The sequence below is a fragment of the Argopecten irradians genome, chromosome 14 (genome assembly GCF_041381155.1).
Source record: "Argopecten irradians isolate NY chromosome 14, Ai_NY, whole genome shotgun sequence".
NCBI classification, from domain to species: domain Eukaryota; kingdom Metazoa; phylum Mollusca; class Bivalvia; order Pectinida; family Pectinidae; genus Argopecten; species Argopecten irradians.
In genome coordinates this window covers 15,756,740-15,777,133 of record NC_091147.1, presented here as the reverse complement: position 1 = coordinate 15,777,133, position 20,394 = coordinate 15,756,740, and the positions used below count along the sequence as shown (strand labels likewise).

General features: G+C 35.0%; 1 protein-coding gene across 2 annotated transcripts; it reads left to right on the top strand.

Annotated features, from left to right (window-relative positions):
• The first annotated feature begins 89 nt into the window (after window positions 1–89).
• LOC138306901 (coiled-coil domain-containing protein 8 homolog) lies at window positions 90–16,009 on the top strand. Of its 2 annotated transcripts, XM_069247454.1 has the most exons (12): window positions 90–200; window positions 709–822; window positions 5,654–6,504; window positions 6,786–6,904; window positions 7,713–7,754; window positions 8,137–8,211; window positions 8,888–8,953; window positions 9,377–9,465; window positions 9,828–9,930; window positions 10,445–10,550; window positions 12,540–12,604; window positions 13,399–16,009. In XM_069247454.1, exons 2-12 carry the CDS (start codon window positions 767–769, stop codon window positions 13,501–13,503), a joined length of 1,677 nt encoding a protein of 558 aa, XP_069103555.1. In that variant the 5' UTR covers window positions 90–200; window positions 709–766; the 3' UTR covers window positions 13,504–16,009. The 2 variants fall into 2 exon arrangements, with proteins under 2 accessions (XP_069103555.1, XP_069103556.1); XM_069247455.1 differs by lacking the exons at window positions 12,540–12,604; window positions 13,399–16,009 and adding an exon at window positions 12,237–12,358.
• The last annotated feature ends 4,385 nt before the right edge of the window (window positions 16,010–20,394 follow it).

The window sequence follows — 20,394 nt, the reverse complement described above, 5'->3', positions numbered from 1 at the left end:
GTTAAGGGGTGGGGGTCAATATTATATTATTATCAAAACACATATTTAGCATAAATATGTATAGTTTTCATTCCATTTCATTTTAGCTCCTGAGCACATGGAGGGTTTCTGCCGGGAAGCAGGTGACCTTTTTAAGCGTTATGCTTTAAAAAGGCCTGTTGAAATGCGGTTACAAGAAAGCCGAGCTGTCATAAGCACAGGTATAGATAATTAGGCATAATACTGAGTATTGAAGTTTTTAAAAAGGTAAATATGTATTTATTGTAACGTAGATTTGAAATTACATTTTTAGCCTATTTTATTCAAATTGCCATTCGTCCGTTGTCTGTTGTCCACTATTTTGATAGTTAAAGGTTTTTACCGCTATTTCTCAGAAAGTACTGGAGGGATCTTTCTCAAATTTGCTTACCAATTACTTCGACATTTTTCATGAAGGGTGACTTTAGACTAGAGTTTCTTTCAAGAGCTTAACTTTTTTTTACAGTAATGAATTCCATGCCATATACATGTTATATAAATAGCATGACACTTTCAGAATAGCATATGAGATACAATGAAAAGGTTCAGCTCAGTTTAGTATTTATTTTGACAAATGAGCTTCATGATAACTGATTCTATGTGTTGTTTGTTATTGACTATTGTCTTGTTCTTATTGTTGAACTGTAATAAGATATCTCTTTCTAGAATTTAATACTGTTTTTTATGCAGCTGAATTGCCTCTACGACATTTTATGGAGCTGCCATCAGATGATGCTGAAGAGTACACATGGGATGCTCTCTGTCTAATCATCCCAGCTATTCTGAAAAGACAGGGGTTAAAAGGTACTTAATATATAATAGCATAAATATTCAAGTATTAAACTGTTACCAGATGGGACAAACAGTTGATAAGAAGCCAATCCTAGTAAAAGAAATCGGAATGGCACTCACTATTTGGTGTCTGATCTGGTAAGGGATTGCGAGATGTTCATCAGTGACGGTGTTACCACGTGTGTCAACAGGCTGAATGGTTACGTTTCTGGTATTTGAATGACAACTTCCTGCCTGATGATATCAATGTTGCAATGGATCTCTGATAAATAATGTTTTATTGTCCCTCTTATATTTTTAAGAGTATTTCTGTGATATAGTTGTTGACAAGGTTGGTACTGTTGGAACATTACGACTGCTTGTATAAACTATAAGGTAGTAAGGTAGTCCATTGGTTTCAATTAACAATATGTTACACAGTATTTTGTACACTTCAACAATCATGTAGTGTTAGGCCTAGCTGTTACTATATTGCACTTACCTTGGAAAAGTCTCATCCCCCGGGCTGTATTTTTCTTAGTATTTGTTGCCTGCCTACTTTGAGACAGACTTGTCTAATTCTTCTTCAGATACAGTCGGAAATCTGTTTGATTTAGCTGTATTATAATATAACTAGGCATGTTTTGCGGAGATACTGGAGTTTCTGGTCGTGGCAAACCTTCCAGGATTGACTAAACATTGGCAGTCCCGGTGACAATTATAGGATTTGCAACTGTTCTTTTTCCAGTGTAGAGTAGAGGGCTGGTTTTGACAAGGTCTGTTTCTGGTACAAAAAGGATTCATAGTTTGTGAGAAGCTTAAAGTGTAATGTATATTAGTGTCTTGCTTAATGACTATAGTCATTAACAGTTCGATTGTTTTCCTCTCCCAGTCGGGGGCCCTGAAAGAATTTGTCCCTTCTTTGTGATTCTTTTCTTGCACAGAGTTTCATACTCTTTGCCACATGTTTTGCAACATGAATGTGAAAGATTCTGTCGACAACAGAGTGTGAAATTCCACACTAATTGTTTTGTTATTAGAATCATTGGATTGTTTAAACCGTTTGATTAGTATAAAATAGGAAAATTTGTCCAAGACTGCATTTTCAATCACAGGTTTATGCTCTGTTGGTGTCAGACTGCCTGATTGAGCATGTTGCTTTAGTAGTTCATCTAAAACCCTGTTTGCATGACAACACTCTCTAAGGATATTTAGGTTGATTAATAAATTTAGATAATTCCTCTACTTCTGCTTTCCATACTCTCTTTATTATTCCATCTTATTATAAAACATCAAATTAAATCTTACAATATGTAAGCATATTACCTGGAAAACCTTCATCTTAAGGCTGTGTTTTCATAATTTCCCACTGTCTATTGTCAAAGAGACTGTCTATTTCATCAATTCCTTCTCCAGACTCACCCAAATTAAATATTGCATTGTAAGCGTCAGTAAACATAGCTAGAGATTCAATTTCAGATGTCAAATTCTGCTAACACCTAAGTGGAAACTCCCGCTATCAATGAGACTTAACATGTACTCTCCAAATAACAAATGATATGAGATTCCAACCAGTAAATATTGGATGCCCAGTCCACAGAGTATTTAATTTTTCGGTAATCTAGAACTCTTAAAAAACACTAAATTCTTTGAAGAGATTACTTGATATTGAATTATGGGGGAAAAAACTAATTTAGCTAATACATTTTTAGCTAAATAATGAATATAATCAATTTATTTTTGTTCAAAATCACAGGGAAGAATGTTTATATAGCTACAAATAAGCCATCATGGTGGCCAACAAGGGTTCCCTTTAGTTCTCCAAACAGTTACTCAAAAGGTAAATTATTTTTCCATTGTTTGTATGTGATTTATTTGACAAAGATGGCAAAAAAAAAGGTAATGCTATTGGAACATAGACATTGATGTTGCATATTGAATTGGAAAAAGAAATTTAAAAAATGATTAATTAATTGTAATTTATTTTATCTTTTATTTTGTATTAATATATTATCAAAAATTAATTACAGTTTTTATGCCCCCGCCTCAGAAGAGATCACATCAGTAAAAACAACATGAAATCAAATGAGCTGATATAATGTTTTAATTTAAATTATTTGCTTTCCTAGAATAAATTACCAATCCAGTGATGTGTAAAAAATGTATTTATTTATTAGGGCATGGCAGATTGAATGTAAAAGATCTTCGGGCAGTTATGGCGTCATATCTTCAGAATTGCCAAGATGATTATATTATGTTTGTACCTCTTGATAAGGATTGTTGCATTTGCAATGTTATTGTTTGTGTTATTTATTTTGAATGAGTTTGAAATATTTGATTTCATTTACTTTGACTTAAACAATGTGCTCAACATTAATGATTTCTGTGTTCACAGTAACTTATTATCATCTAGAATGAGGATAATTCACGTACCACGTGATACCCGATAAGTTAACGTTTGTGCGGGACTATTGTATCTATTGGTGATGGAATGATGTACGATGATGTCCCACACTAATTTCATTTCAGTGGGAAGATAACAAAGAGTGACGTTGGAGATACTAGTACTGCACAAACGTTATCGGGTATCATATGGTATGTTTATCATTCCCATTGATTTTCATAATGAAAACAAATATTATAAGACTTGACAGGATAAGAAGAATGTGGAGGGATATTGAACCTGAGGGTCACAGATTATTAATTTGATTCAATGTTTTATATTCTCTCTTTAATGCGAGTGACTTGTCTGGCTGAAGATTTGATTAATGTTGGGCCCTAACATCTATGTTAATCTTCTTTGTTCCTTTGTGATATTATGATACTATTCTCATAGCTCAGATTGCTCTAGATTGTTTTTTTCTAATTTTGAAATAACTGTTATTCTTGTTATTCTCATACAGCTTACATTTACTATATGGAATTTATTAACTATACATATTTAATTTATTCCTACTCATATATCCTCATAAAACTAATTTATTATTTCTATTGTATCAGTCATCTTTTAAATTTCATAAAACTTTTGCATTCATATTCTTAAAATTTACACCAATCACCATTTAGCTTTTTATCATTTTCTCCCTTACTGCCTTAGCAACTTATCTATGTTGCATAATACATTGTTATTATCACATAACCTCTATTGTCAAACTATACTATTTGTAACTGGTACACTGTTATATGCAAGCTGTGCCCTGATGACGGCCTGCCTTTAAGGCTGAAACATGTTGGCAACCAGCAGCACCAGATGAACCTAGAATATATCATTTAGTACCTGGCTCAGGAGTTGCATCTCTTATTTTTTTTATGTTATTTTTGTTGTTCATTGGTGTATGATTAGCATATTTTTGACAGATATTTTAGATTAAAGGGACAATTCAGTCTAAGAGTACATTAAAATCCGCATATATATAGGAAACAAACCAGTTCTCATAGAAATAAGATTAGTTGATTTTACTGTGATACGCCAGAAAAGCCCACTGTAGTGAAATCTTTGTGAAATGTTCAAACTCACTTGTTGTCCACTATTACACATTGTGGTCGGGTGTCTTGTATGCCAATCCTGGCCATTGCCAGTGTAGTAAAGACTTTTTTGTCTAGAACTACTCAAATCACTCTTACAGTAGTGTGTTAACCTTATTAGATGCATGTTCTTTTCTAAAAAAATTCATCAATTCCTCAGTGGTTATGTATTGCATTTGTTTAACGAGTGTGACTTTGGCTTGGATATGGGTACAGCATACATGTTGTACCTGCTGAATCGTATTGCTATACAATTTGGAATCTCAGCGGTATCAATTAAAACACTTACAATGTCGTGAAATTTGTCAATATTTCTTGTTATATGTTTCATAAGGAATGTAGAACAATATATTTATGTCACATTTTGCCTTGTGGTTATGTTAAAGAATCAGTCTCAGTGAACTGTCCCTTTAAGTCAAATATTTATTGTCAAAATGTCTTGTTATAGTTTCAAAATGAATTGATGGATAATTGGCTTGGCATATATACAGATATATATATGTGAAATATGTTGTGTATCATTCTATCAGCATACAGGGTTTTTGCCACCTATTTTTGGAAAACAACCCTAAGAAAAAATTGGGGAAAAGCATCATCATCATTTTGATTAAATTTTCTTCAGTTTTTTGAAATAATACCAAAGTGGCAATAAGCATATAACAAAGTAGGCTTAAGATATTTTCGCATTTTGTAAACACTCTCTTCATTTTTGATCTAGTAAATAGAATAGGGATTTAAACACAAATATAATTTAATTTTTCTGGCTTCATGAATTGCATACAGAAAAAATTGTTATAAAATATAAGATTTTCAAGCAATATTTTCAACTTTTTAAGATATTAATTACTGATTTCAAAGGTATATATATGAGATATGGACATTTCGAGTTTTCACTTGATTATACTTCCATTTAGAAAATACTGACGCAATTTGGGAAAATACAGTGCTATTTTCCAAATGAAATGGGTCCGTCTACTGGACACTCTAAAGGTCTGGCAAAAATTCTAGGAATACATATCTTCATTTTCAATTACATGTTGCATTGACAATACATGAAAGCCTTCCTTTATATTCGATTTTTGTGGGATAAATATATAAGCAACAAAACATTTTTGAACATTACCATCAGCTTTTCTCTAACTTGCTTCTCATTAATGCATCCGAGCTCTATATCATTGGCAGCTTGCATAAATTAAAAGTTACACATTTGTTTATTGATTTTGTTAATTTCACATATATAGATTTTACTAATTTAAATATTTGTACCATTTAAATCTAAAGGATTAAAATGAGTTTTAACAGATTTAATGATACATGTATTTCTCCTTGCTTCTTTCAGAGAAGACATCCATACCCATTCTAGCCCCGAGACTAGTGTGTCACCCAGCCCCGAGACTAGTGTGTCACCCAGCACCGAGACTAGTGTGTCACCCAGCACCGAGACTAGTGTGTCACCCAGCCCCGAGACTAGTGTGTCACCCAGCACCGAGACTAGTGTGTCACCCAGCACCGAGACTAGTGTGTCACCCAGCACCGAGACTAGTGTGTCACCCAGCACCGAGACTAGTGTGTCACCCAGCCCCGAGACTAGTGTGTCACCCAGCACCGAGACTAGTGTGTCACCCAGCCCCGAGACTAGTGTGTCACCCAGCACCGAGACTAGTGTGTCACCCAGCCCCGAGACTAGTGTGTCACCCAGCCCCGAGACTAGTGTGTCACCCAGTCCCGAGACTAGTGTGTCACCCAGTCCCGAGACTAGTGTGTCACCCAGCCCCGAGACTAGTGTGTCACCCAGCCCCGAGACTAGTGTGTCACCCAGCCCCGAGACTAGTGTGTCACCCAGCCCCGAGACTAGTGTGGCACCCAGTCCCGAGACTAGTGTGGCACCCAGTCCTGTGGCTAGTGTGGCAACCAGTCCCATGGCTAGTTTGGCACATAGTCCTGTGGCTAGTGTGGCACCAAGTCCTGTGGCTAGTGTGGCACCAAGTCCTGTGGCTAGTGTGGCATACAGTCCCGTGGCTAGTGTTGCACCCAGTCCCGTGGCTAGTGTGGCACCCAGTCCTGTGGCTAGTGTGGCACCCAGTCCTGTGGTTAGTGTGGCACCCAGTTCTGTGGCTACTTCTGTAAATGATGACTTTGCTATTGCCTCTGCCATTGCCAAAGAAAGCAACGAAGAACAATTGCACAAGTGTAAGTATATATTTATAACTATGTAAAACAAATAGCCAATATGAAATTAAAGTAACCCTAGTTCGTATATTTATATCTGATGCATGTCAATTCAGTTCTCTGTTTAAAAAATGTATAGCAAGAAATGTTAGACTTTACTATGACAATATGCTGATCCACCTTGACATATTTGATTGGGTAGAATTATTGACTGGTAAGAATAATAAACTCTAAAACCAAACCTACGCTGTAGTGATAATTTATAATGCATATTTGTAGCTGTAATTGATATCACATTTCAGATATCCTCAGCATTTGGAATGCCAGAAAATTGCACAGGAATATACTCGTTGCTATTGTAGCAGGAGTTAGAATTTATTCTACGACTGTGAAATTTCTTCAGAACAAGATTTCTGATGAAGTAAGTACATGTGGATGCTTTTAATCAAACATGGGATGTGGCATCTACACAAGTTCCCCTCTTCTCAAGAAAAGGGGATGGGTGCTTATTACCGTGAATACAGTATTTTTGGTCACCTGACCATAGGTCATGGTGACCTATTACGATAGTCTTTTGTCCGAGTTGCACCGAGTTTAATGAAACTTTATATGTAGACTAACATCGGATAGATCTTGGAGGAGTTAGAAAATCAGCTTGATTGTAATTTACAGAGTTATTGCCCTTTACACTAATAATTATTACTTGAACTTGTCAGCACCAGAACTTGAGTAAATATAAATTGAGTTTAATGAAATTTTATATGTAGACTAACATTGGAAAGATCTCTGACAAGTTCGAAAATTGGCCTGGTTTGACTGCAATTGAAAGAGTTCTTGCCCTTTGCACTAATAATTATGATTGTACCTTGTTAACACAATAACTTGAGTAAATATGCGCCCAACTTAATCTAAACTCTGTATGTAGACTAACATTGGAAAGATCACAGATGACTTCGAAAATCAGCTTGATCCTACTCTAATTTAATTACGGAGTTATTGCCCTTTGCAATAATAATTATTGAACCTGTTGAACATGATAATGTGAGTATATATGCACCAAGCTTATTGAAACTTTGTATATAGACCTTGGCCTATTAGATTTATGATCCTTTTTCGTGAACAAAAGACATCAGTTGGCTTGTGAATGACATAACTAATTTGTATCAGATAACAGGTGACTGTTATTAGGTCCATGGGCCTCTTGTTATATATAATTATAAATTTTGTAGGTTATTGATGCATACATGATGACAAGAGTTAGAAGAAAAGAGGTAAATATACTGTAATAACAGATAATGGTTGTCCTTTCATTTGATGATGGCAATTATCTGTTAGATTTTACTATTTTCATACATAAAAACTTCAATGGCTACATATGAAGTACTATTAACCTGGGATTGAATTTGAGTTGAGTTACTAGGAAAGAAACATGTTTTTTGGACATTACAAATTGTTTGCAAACTGTAAATCTGTGTAACATGCCGTTTCTCACTAAAGCTTGTACCAGGTAAGCAAAATTTAACCATAGTCGATATCTATTTTGATTTTTTATCATTATTTTTACAGTATATATATTTTTATCATCAATTGATCCAAAGTTGTAATTGATAAACTAACTTCAATTACACAAGTAAAAATTAATTTGCTTTTCAGATCACCACACAATATTTGCCTTGCAGTGTGATGTCACTCATTTTTGACCCTAGCATGCAGCACAAGGTCATGGAAGTGAGTTTTTGCTACTATTGATGATGTATTGTATTGTGTTATTTTTGTAATTGATTGTATACGGATATATTTTAATTTTGACATTTCATATTCACACAAATCATCAACATAAGCCTGTTTGACTGTGAGTTGTATAATGAATATGAAGTTTCGATATTGGATAGAGATTCTTTTAATTTTGATATTTAGGTCACCTGAGACGAAGTCTCAAGTGACCTATTCTAATCGCCTTTTGTCCGTCGTCCATCGTATGTCCGTAAACAATTTACATTTTCGACTTCTTCTCCAAAACCGCTGAATCAATTTCAATGTAATTATGCACAAACCTTCTAAGGCATAAGGTAATCAAAATTGTGAATTATATGGTCCCCCCTCCCCCAGGGGGCTGTGGGAGGGGCCAAAAGTGGTAAAAATGACTAAAATTTCAAAAATCTTCTTCTCCACTCACAGATGTGGTGGAATCAAATACTCTTAATAGATAGAAAGGTCTTAAGTCCTTTACAAAAAAGTTTTTTTTAAAAATCTTCGAAGTTCACAGGTTTGATGGAAGCAAATACTCTTCATACTTCAAGGGCCAGTATATTAGTGTTTATATGTCTTTGTTTCATTCTAAACAAACTCCGGTGACCGCTAAGACCCATGGGCCTCTTGTTAAGATTTTCAAAATAAATTTCAGATGGATATCGAAAACCCAGAGTTGTGTGGAATGATAAATGTACGGGGACAGCATTGGATTTTTTGTGTAAGTATATATAAACTTAAACATTTGAATGCTGCCATTGGTGTATGAACCTGTGTACATGTATATTTTCTTTTTTGTTGGGGAGATTTGGTTGCTATAGTAACCGAGTTACTCAGGTTTTCTAAAAATGCATAATAATTTAATATTTGTGAATGTTGTTCAATCTTGGTCAATTATTGCAACATAAATATGATTGTTTGTGATTAGACATATCACCTGCTTCAATAACAATTGAAAAAAAGTGGAGGATTAGTTGGTTTCCATATGGTCTCAGATAAGGATTAGTTTTGGTGGATTGCTAAATTAACCTCATGCTTACTGTTAAAGTGTTCATCAGTTACTGATACAATTTATTTTGAATTTTGAGAAAAACATAGTCTCCCTTGTACATACTTTAAAAGTAGTACATTCTTTTCATTTTAGTTCATGGACATGAAGAGTCGAGATATTGTAATCATTGATCCTCTTGGAGAAAACTGGAGTACTCTTCAGAGGTTATTGCAATCTTGGATGTATGTATTCGAACATACATAATGGACGGAATCAGATAAACATTTTAACTGTTAATACTTCAGTTCAATATAGAATTAATAGATGACAAAGGCATCCATTTCATATCACTTGCATGAAACTGATGTAAGATGGCAAGTACTGGAATAATTATCCTTTTCTAAAGTATTGAAAATATAGTTCAAATGAAAGGACTATGGATGGTTTATGTGTTAATACCACCATTATAAACACAATTCTATTACAACTCTTTTAAATCCCTATCCATGATAACATTTTCATATTACGCTTTTCTGTTGTACCAATATATAATGCTGCAATAAAATTGGTAAGTATTAATATTATTCTCTTTATTTTTTCTCAGACGATTTATGGAATTGCAATCCAGGAACAGTTCCTGGAGAGTCCGTACAGTCCTTCATAGTAAGCAGATGGACAGCACTTCTTGCGGAATATTTTGCTTGAAGGTACTGTTGAAGAAGTTTGTTCCTGCTGGAAGCACTTATTTCACTGAATTATTTAAAACTTATGTATTAGCTCACCTGGTCCAAACGCCCATGGTGAAATTATGCTTTAACTCAGTGTCCGATGTCTGTGTCGCCAACCAACACTTCACTTCTTCATAAATGCTGGATGGAATTTGACTGGTAACATCCTGATTGGGTGCTGACTCAAATTTGTACAAATGCTCATGCTGATCCCCCTGCATTGTTGCTCTTCGTTTGGCATTTAAATGTCAAATGGCAGAGATGCCAAGTGTGACATGGCTCAAATGAGCTACCATGTGTTTGAAATTTACCATATAATTATAAAATTCAAATACAATTCTGTGTACACTGTATAACTTTCTTAAACAGCAAAACAGTTTCAGGATTTATTATCTTTAATGTATTTTCTGCTATTACAGCCTTTTCTTTTATTTTTACTTCAATTTATCAAACCTTGTTTTGTATTTATTTAAAGATTAATTACTCTCAACAGTTTGCTGAAAATTTCCTGCAAGGAAGGACCTTGAATGTATTTGATAAACCAGATGACATTCAAGCATACCGGATAGAAGTACTTAAAGAAATTCTCCAAAATCAAGGTGTTGTATATATTTTCAGACCTTCCTGTACTGTTCTAAAAATTATTTATTCATTATAGATGTAAATTCTTTTGAGTTTATCATAAGATTGATATTAAATGTAAATATGACATAAATTATCACACTTTTGTCTTTGATAATGAACGTTTTGCCCATGCGATACTAGTGCTGTCCGTGCCGTCATATCAGCGCTCGGGCTGATATCACATTATGACGTCATAATTTGATATCAGCCCGGGCTGATATCAGTTATCGGCCCGGGCTGATATCACGTCATCCGGGGTTTTCACTCCGGATTTTAGAGTTGCTGCTACGATTCAGTTTCCTACAGACGATAAGTTGAATAACGGATACAATTTTCAATTTCAAAATAGCTCTCGGATAAACGTATTGAGAAAGATATCAGAAATCAGAAATAGTCTGTTTCATGATGATTTTACTGGTGATAAATGTCTTAACTAAGATCAGGTTAAAATGAGTTTTGTCCACAGTGCCGAAAACAAAGCATTGCAATTCACATAATTGTAACACAAAAAGAATGTATTTGGTATAAATAAAATCAACGACATGCGTTTGTCAACAAGAAGAGACACGGGAATAAATTAGGCAGTTTAATACGTGCAGTTTAATTTCCCCGTCGAATTCATAATTCCTGTCCGTTGTAAAACTGATCAATCTAAAATGAACCTGCTTTGCCGGAATTTGTTGAACATTATCATTTTTTTAAGTGATAGTTAACATTCACTAGGATCTTGTTGATTTTGCTTAAAATTTATGTTTCAACTCGTTCATTGAACCGGGGATTATGTATTTGTAAAAAACCTATACAATGTACATGTATTGAACATGTATTGAAGTTTTTCCACTGTTTCAACATTAAATTGGCCTACAATATGACCAGTGGAATATCGGTCATTGATCAATACGTTTTAATACATGTTTTTAAAATGTTAAAATTTCTTTCTCCTTTTTTTCAAAATGTGTGATAAAAAGGTTATGATATGTCAATTTTGATATCGCACCTTTTATCAGCCCTTGACCTAATATCAGCCCTCGGGCCTGCGGCCCTTGGGCTGATATGGCGGTCTCGGGCTGATAAAGGGTGCGATATCAAAATTGTCATATAATAACCTCTAAATATCTACTGAGTTGTTCATAAAAATCTGAGTGTACTCTAAATAAACTGCGAAGCGGTTGATGATGAGAGTACACTCAGATTTTTGTGTTATTTAACAATTAAAGGATTGTTAGATTGCATTTATTGCTATCCTAACGGGCGCTATTCTATTTATCTGCCACCCAGATTGCATTTATATCTCCAATAAATGCAATCTAACAATCCTTTAATTGTTATATTTACATTTTACTTTCTAGTTCAAAGTAAAACATAAAATAGATTCGAGTGAACATTTGAATTTCCCACTTCAGCCATTTAACCTCAACAGCCAAGTTCAATGTGATAAAAATTAGTCCCTATAATAGATTGAAATGATAACAAAATTACAATGTTTTCCAATAGCTTTTCAGTTTAATTTCAATTATCCAGATATTCAAAAGATTTTTTTATAAGTTTCATAACCAACCTGGTTCATTCGACTACATTGTCAATTTTCCCGCGCGGACTAGCATGGTGTCAGTAAACAATGCTCACATCCATTTGAGATATATATATAATATATATTATAGATATTACTACGCCAAGTCTAGGCTGCATTTATTGGCTCATAATGCAGATCAAGATTATCATTAGAGTAATGGGAGTCGCAGTGACAAAATGTAAATATATCTCAATAACATAAAAAATTTATTCAAATTAATCCCTATAATTCAATTTACTAAAGATAATATCTTCAATATTCAAAATTCATTTTGGGACTCATTTGTCTATGAAGATAAAGTAAATTTTTAAGCCAATGAAAATGCTTGAACAAGCAAAATTGAATTATTTAAAATATATTTCTTTAACTGTTATCACCTTTTTCTTTTTAGATATTGACACTAAAGAGCACTGTAGGTTCTGCTTCAAAATCCAAAGAATCTACGATGATCAGTGGGTAAGGTTCCCCAACTTCATTTTACCAAATACATCTTTTGGTCACCTGAGACATAGTCTCAAGTAACCTGTTCTAATCGCCTTTTGTTGGTTGCCATGCGCAATATCTATTAAAACTCAGGTGAGCATTAAGCCCCAAGAGCCTCTTGTTCACATTTCATGTCTATTTAAGGAAAAAATGTAGATATAAGGAATAGATTTTGATTTTGTTGAGGTTATGAGGGTATAATGATAATGGAGCCCATGTAAATTTAAGTAACCCTAATTTACACAGGCTCCATTATCATTATACCCTCATAACCTCAACAAAATCAAAATCTATTCCTTATATTTACAGTTTTTCACATAAATGAATATTATTTATTCTTGGGACAGTTGCATAATTTTTATTAAAATACCCATAGCTTTTACTCTCCCGTCATCGTCAACGAATTTGCTTAAACAGCTGATTGGAATCGAGTCATTCATATGTTCCCATCAAAAGTGAGGTCATGACTCCACGTTGCTACGCCAACGACTGTTCCCGTAACAATAGAATCGCCGCATGTGTTGTACTATCATTATACACTGATAATGATAATACTGAAACGCATGGTTATTTAGTCCAAACTGTAAATATTTGCATAACTAGGAGAATAGTATTGATTCTTATAAAGACATTTATTTTTAATTAAATCATGTTGATGTATATATGAAACAAAATATTTTTTTAAAAAAACCTGCTTAAGATATTATTGGTACATTCAGTCATTTGTGTTATTGTTTTTAATGGTTTTTCTTATGATTTTATTCCAGCTTGGCTGTGATAGATGCGGTGCGTTTTGGGTTCATGTCAAGTGTGTCAAACCAACTGACAATATTAAGAAGGGACAACTTTACCTCTGCCCTTTTTGCATTTGAACTTCGCATTATGTCTCCGTTATATATATAGTGAATTGACACAAGTACAAGTCCTTGGAATCTGCTTTTTAGCCCACCACTTTTTGTCCGTGGTCCTCCGTCCCTCCTTCCGTCCGTTAACAATTCTTGTTATCGCTATTTCTCATAAAGTACTGAAGGGATCTGTCTTTAAATCCATATGTAGGTTCCCCTAGGGCCGTAGTTGTGCATATTGCATTTTGGGACGGATCGGTCAACAAGATGCCAGGCGGCCATCTTGGATTTTGATAGTTAAAGTTTGTTATAGCTATTTATCAGAAAGAACTGATGGGATCTGTCTCAAATTTCATATTTAGGTTCTTCTAGGGACCTAGATGTGCATATTGCGTTTTGGGAAATTTAAAGTTTGTTGCCGCTATTTCTCAGAAAGTGCTGAATGGATCATTCTCAAATTTCACATGTAGGATCCCATGGTGCCCCAGTTGTGCATATTGCGATTTGGGAATGATTGATCAACAAGACGGCTGCCAAGGAGCCATCTTGAATTTTCATAGTTGAAGTTTGTTACTGCTATTTCTCAGAAAGTACTGAAGCGATCTGTCTCAAATTTTATATGTAATATGTTTGAAAAAGTTTCAAAAGGAGAGAAAAGATCCATCTTTCCATTGTCAGACATAGATCATTTTTTTGGTGGGTGCCAAGATCCCTCTGGTCCTCAAATACATATGAAAGATCATATACGAAATAAACAGCAGAAACAGTATTTTCAACACATAAGAATGAAATCACTGAATATACTGAATTTAATGAGACAATGTTTCATGTTTGATATTTTATTATCATTCAAAATAAGATAATGATGGTTTGAAAAATATACATGAAAATTTAACTGTATTTTTATATTTTCAACATTTTCAAAATAACTTGAAATATATTTGGCTTATGATATTGAATTAAATACAGGTAACCCTGAGTGAGTGCAGGTTGTACAGTGTAAATATCAAGCACTGAACTGGAGGGAGACAGATATCATGAAGCGTTCTGGCTTCATGGAGATTGCTAATGATGCAAAAAAAGCCTTTCAATCAATTTGATTATATATAAGTATGTATGAATGAGAAGTTAGATAATTAGAATACTATCTGGTTGATGTTGTCAGAGTAAATTGAAGATTGTCATAGAGGGATTTGAAGGATAAGATAAATACAAGGTACACATATACATACATTTTAATAAAAAATCTTAGAGTGACAAATTACATTTTGTTATCATTTCCTCAAAAGAATGAGAGAAGGGGATATTATATATGTCATTGACTTACAGTCCAGTCATCTTCTGTAATGACCCTATTTTGTGATTTGCTATACTAACATATATTTTTTGTGATTATGAATAATGAAATAGATTGTCATATTATAATAGAATGCTTGTATTTATAAAACAACACTTTTACCTGGAATTCGTAGTTGTCCAACTTGGAATTTACATGATGCGTATGATATGCTGTTCACCAGTATCAAATTCATTCATCTAAGGAATTGCAATGTCTTTCAAATACTTTATTGTATCATAACACAAGTAGACTAACACATGTTCTTTAGTATGTTCTTCTTGAGTAGAAGGAAATAGAAAATTAACTTTAAAAATGCGAATATACAAATTTTTACCATTGCAATTTGATAAAAATTTATGACAATGGAATTTGTATTGATATTTATCATTTATGTAATCAATGCAAATCAGAATTCTTCATTTGTAAGGTTTGTTTTAGGCTTAAGTCCCAGTACTTTCGGTACTTTGATTAAGATGTGTTCAGATGATTTCAATAGCATTTGTTATGTCTTGTAGAGTTCAAGTTTGAATATTTTTTACTTAAATTTTATTATTTGCATTAGGCTATCTTAAGTTTGATTTCAATTCGTATTTAGTAACTTACAGATGCTACACCTCTGATGAATGGTAATTTTTATCTTTTAAAAACAGGATTAGATTACTTTGTATTTTTCTACAGCATATTTACATATACAGTACAGTGAAATGAGTACATTTTGCCATCCATATCATTTCACATTTCTACAGTATTATAAGTAATTAATAAATTCTATGTTGTAAATTATGTTTATAAGGCATCATTCATGTTTGTCTGTCCATTTGATTTTTACAATTGAATCATCAATTTTAAACCTGATGATTTTCAATACATTACTGATAAAAAAATAACATGTCGTAGGTTCGCACAGTCATGGCACATATAACATACAACAAAAACAAAACAAATTCTTTTATATCCATGTATTTTTGTGATAATGAGACTTAAATACACCATATAATTAAACTTAAACTATTGTCAAAATAATACATGTTGTTTCTGCTCTGATTGTAGTGGAGTATCTTGAAGGTTACATTATTAATACTTGTATCCTAATTTTTATTGTCAATTGTTTTTATATGGAAAGACAAATATTTAGAAATCTTACTCCAATAATAACAATATTTGAAATGATTTTGAGTAAAGGTATGTTACCAATGCACAATCAAATAAAACAATATTTAAACAAAAAGATATTTTCGTGTCTGGTATTTTTGTTGGTATACACGCCTTATAAACATCAAATACAGACATTATCATGTGGTGACAAGTCGATGTGGTGGTATACACGCCTTATAAACATCAAATACAGACGTTATCGATGTGGTGACATACACGCCTTATAAACATCAAATACAGACATTATCATGTGGTGACAAGTCGATGTGGTGACATACACGCCTTATAAACATCAAATACAGACGTTATCATGTGGTGACAAGTCGATGTGGTGACATACACGCCTTATAAACATCAAATACAGACGTTATCATGTGGTGACAAGTCGATGTGGTGGTATACACGCCTTATAAACATCAAATACAGACGTTATCATGTGGTGACAAGTCGATGTGGTGACATACACGCCTTATAAACATCAAATACAGACGTTATCATGTGGTGACAAGTCGATGTGGTGACATACACGCCTTATAAACATCAAATACAGACGTTATCATGTGGTGACAAGTCGATGTGGTGGTTTACACGCCTTATAAACATCAAATACAGACGTTATCATGTGGTGACAAGTCGATGTGGTGACATACACGCCTTATAAACACCAAATACAGACGTTATCATGTGGTGACAAGTCGATGTGGTGACATACACGCCTTATAAACATCAAATACAGACGTTATCATGTGGTGACAAGTCGATGTGGTGGTTTACACGCCTTATAAACATCAAATACAGACGTTATCATGTGGTGACAAGTCGATGTGGTGGTATACACGCCTTATAAACATCAAATACAGACGTTATCATGTGGTGACAAGTCGATGTGGTGACATACACGCCTTATAAACATCAAATACAGACGTTATCATGTGGTGACAAGTCGATGTGGTGACATACACGCCTTATAAACATCAAATACAGACGTTATCATGTGGTGACAAGTCGATGTGGTGACATACACGCCTTATAGACATCAAATACAGACGTTATCATGTGGTGACAAGTCGATGTGGTGACATTCACGCCTTATAAACATCAAATACAGACGTTATCATGTGGTGACAAGTCGATGTGGTGACATACACGCCTTATAAACATCAAATACAGACGTTATCATGTGGTGACAAGTCGATGTGGTGCATACACGCCTTATAAACATCAAATACAGACGTTATCATGTGGTGACAAGTCGATGTGGTGACATACACGCCTTATAAACATCAAATACAGACGTTATCATGTGGTGACAAGTCGATGTGGTGACATACACGCCTTATAAACATCAAATACAGACGTTATCATGTGGTGACAAGTCGATGTGGTGACATACACGCCTTATAAACATCAAATACAGACGTTATCATGTGGTGACAAGTCGATGTGGTGACATACACGCCTTATAAACATCAAATACAGACGTTATCATGTGGTGACAAGTCGATGTGGTGACATACACGCCTTATAGACATCAAATACAGACGTTATCATGTGGTGACAAGTCGATGTGGTGACATACACGCCTTATAAACATCAAATACAGACGTTATCATGTGGTGACAAGTCGATGTGGTGACATACACGCCTTATAAACATCAAATACAGACGTTATCATGTGGTGACAAGTCGATGTGGTGACATACACGCCTTATAAACATCAAATACAGACGTTATCATGTGGTGACAAGTCGATGTGGTGACATACACGCCTTATAAACATCAAATACAGACGTTATCATGTGGTGACAAGTCGATGTGGTGACATACACGCCTTATAAACATCAAATACAGACGTTATCATGTGGTGACAAGTCGATGTGGTGACATACACACGCCTTATAAACATCAAATACAGACGTTATCATGTGGTGACAAGTCGATGTGGTGACATACACGCCTTATAAACATCAAATACAGACGTTATCATGTGGTGACAAGTCGATGTGGTGACATACACACCTTATAGACATCAAATACAGACGTTATCATGTGGTGACAAGTCGATGTGGTGACATACACGCCTTATAAACATCAAATACAGACGTTATCATGTGGTGACAAGTCGATGTGGTGACATACACGCCTTATAAACATCAAATACAGACGTTATCATGTGGTGACAAGTCGATGTGGTGACATACACGCCTTATAAACATCAAATACAGACGTTATCATGTGGTGACAAGTCGATGTGGTGACATACACGCCTTATAAACATCAAATACAGACGTTATCATGTGGTGACAAGTCGATGTGGTGACATACACGCCTTATAAACATCAAATACAGACGTTATCATGTGTGGTGACAAGTCGATGTGGTGTATACACGCCTTATAAACATCAAATACAGACGTTATCATGTGGTGACAAGTCGATGTGGTGACATACACGCCTTATAAACATCAAATACAGACGTTATCATGTGGTGACAAGTCGATGTGGTGACATACACGCCTTATAAACATCAAATACAGACGTTATCATGTGGTGACAAGTCGATGTGGTGACATACACGCCTTATAACATCAAATACAGACGTTATCATGTGGTGACAAGTCGATGTGGTGACATACACGCCTTATAAACATCAAATACAGACGTTATCATGTGGTGACAAGTCGATGTGGTGACATACACGCCTTATAAACATCAAATACAGACGTTATCATGTGGTGACAAGTCGATGTGGTGACATACACGCCTTATAGACATCAAATACAGACGTTATCATGTGGTGACAAGTCGATGTGGTGACATACACACCTTATAGACATCAAATACAGACGTTATCATGTGGTGACAAGTCGATGTGGTGACATACACGCCTTATAAACATCAAATACAGACGTTATCATGTGGTGACAAGTCGATGTGGTGACATACACGCCTTATAAACATCAAATACAGACGTTATCATGTGGTGACAAGTCGATGTGGTGACATACACGCCTTATAAACATCAAATACAGACGTTATCATGTGGTGACAAGTCGATGTGGTGACATACACGCCTTATAAACATCAAATACAGACGTTATCATGTGGTGACAAGTCGATGTGGTGACATACACGCCTTATAAACATCAAATACAGACGTTATCATGTGGTGACAAGTCGATGTGGTGGTATACACGCCTTATAAACATCAAATACAGACGTTATCATGTGGTGACAAGTCGATGTGGTGACATACACGCCTTATAAACATCAAATACAGACGTTATCATGTGGTGACAAGTCGATGTGGTGACATACACGCCTTATAAACATCAAATACAGACGTTATCATGTGGTGACAAGTCGATGTGGTGACATACACGCCTTATAAACATCAAATACAGACGTTATCATGTGGTGACAAGTCGATGTGGTGACATACACGCCTTATAAACATCAAATACAGACGTTATCATGTGGTGACAAGTCGATGTGGTGACATACACGCCTTATAAACATCAAATACAGACGTTATCATGTGGTGACAAGTCGATGTGGGTGACATACACGCCTTATAAACATCAAATACAGACGTTATCATGTGGTGACAAGTCGATGTGGTGACATACACGCCTTATAAACATCAAATACAGACGTTATCATGTGGTGACAAGTCGATGTGGTGACATACACGCCTTATAAACATCAAATACAGACGTTATCATGTGGTGACAAGTCGATGTGGTGACATACACGCCTTATAAACATCAAATACAGACGTTATCATGTGGTGACAAGTCGATGTGGTGACATACACGCCTTATAAACATCAAATACAGACGTTATCATGTGGTGACAAGTCGATGTGGTGACATACACGCCTTATAAACATCAAATACAGACGTTATCATGTGGTGACAAGTCGATGTGGTGACATACACGCCTTATAAACATCAAATACAGACGTTATCATGTGGTGACAAGTCGATGTGGTGACATACACGCCTTATAAACATCAAATACAGACGTTATCATGTGGTGACAAGTCGATGTGGTGACATACACGCCTTATAAACATCAAATACAGACGTTATCATGTGGTGACAAGTCGATGTGGTGACATACACGCCTTATAAACATCAAATACAGACGTTATCATGTGGTGACAAGTCGATGTGGTGACATACACGCCTTATAAACATCAAATACAGACGTTATCATGTGGTGACAAGTCGATGTGGTGACATACACGCCTTATAACATCAAATACAGACGTTATCATGTGGTGACAAGTCGATGTGGTGACATACACGCCTTATAAACATCAAATACAGACGTTATCATGTGGTGACAAGTCGATGTGGTGACATACACCCTTATAAACATCAAATACAGACGTTATCATGTGGTGACAAGTCGATGTGG

What these genes read in the sequence shown, in the direction of transcription:
- LOC138306901 (XM_069247454.1), top strand. Translation starts at nt 767, where the DNA reads ATGGGATGCTCTCTGTCTAATCATCCCAGCTATTCTGAAAAGACAGGG. An exon ending in CGAAGAACAATTGCACAAGT is followed by an intron (nt 6,505 to 6,785) that starts GTAAGTATATAT and finishes ATCACATTTCAG; the next exon opens with ATATCCTCAGCATTTGGAAT. An exon ending in GACAGCATTGGATTTTTTGT is followed by an intron (nt 8,954 to 9,376) that starts GTAAGTATATAT and finishes TTTTCATTTTAG; the next exon opens with TTCATGGACATGAAGAGTCG.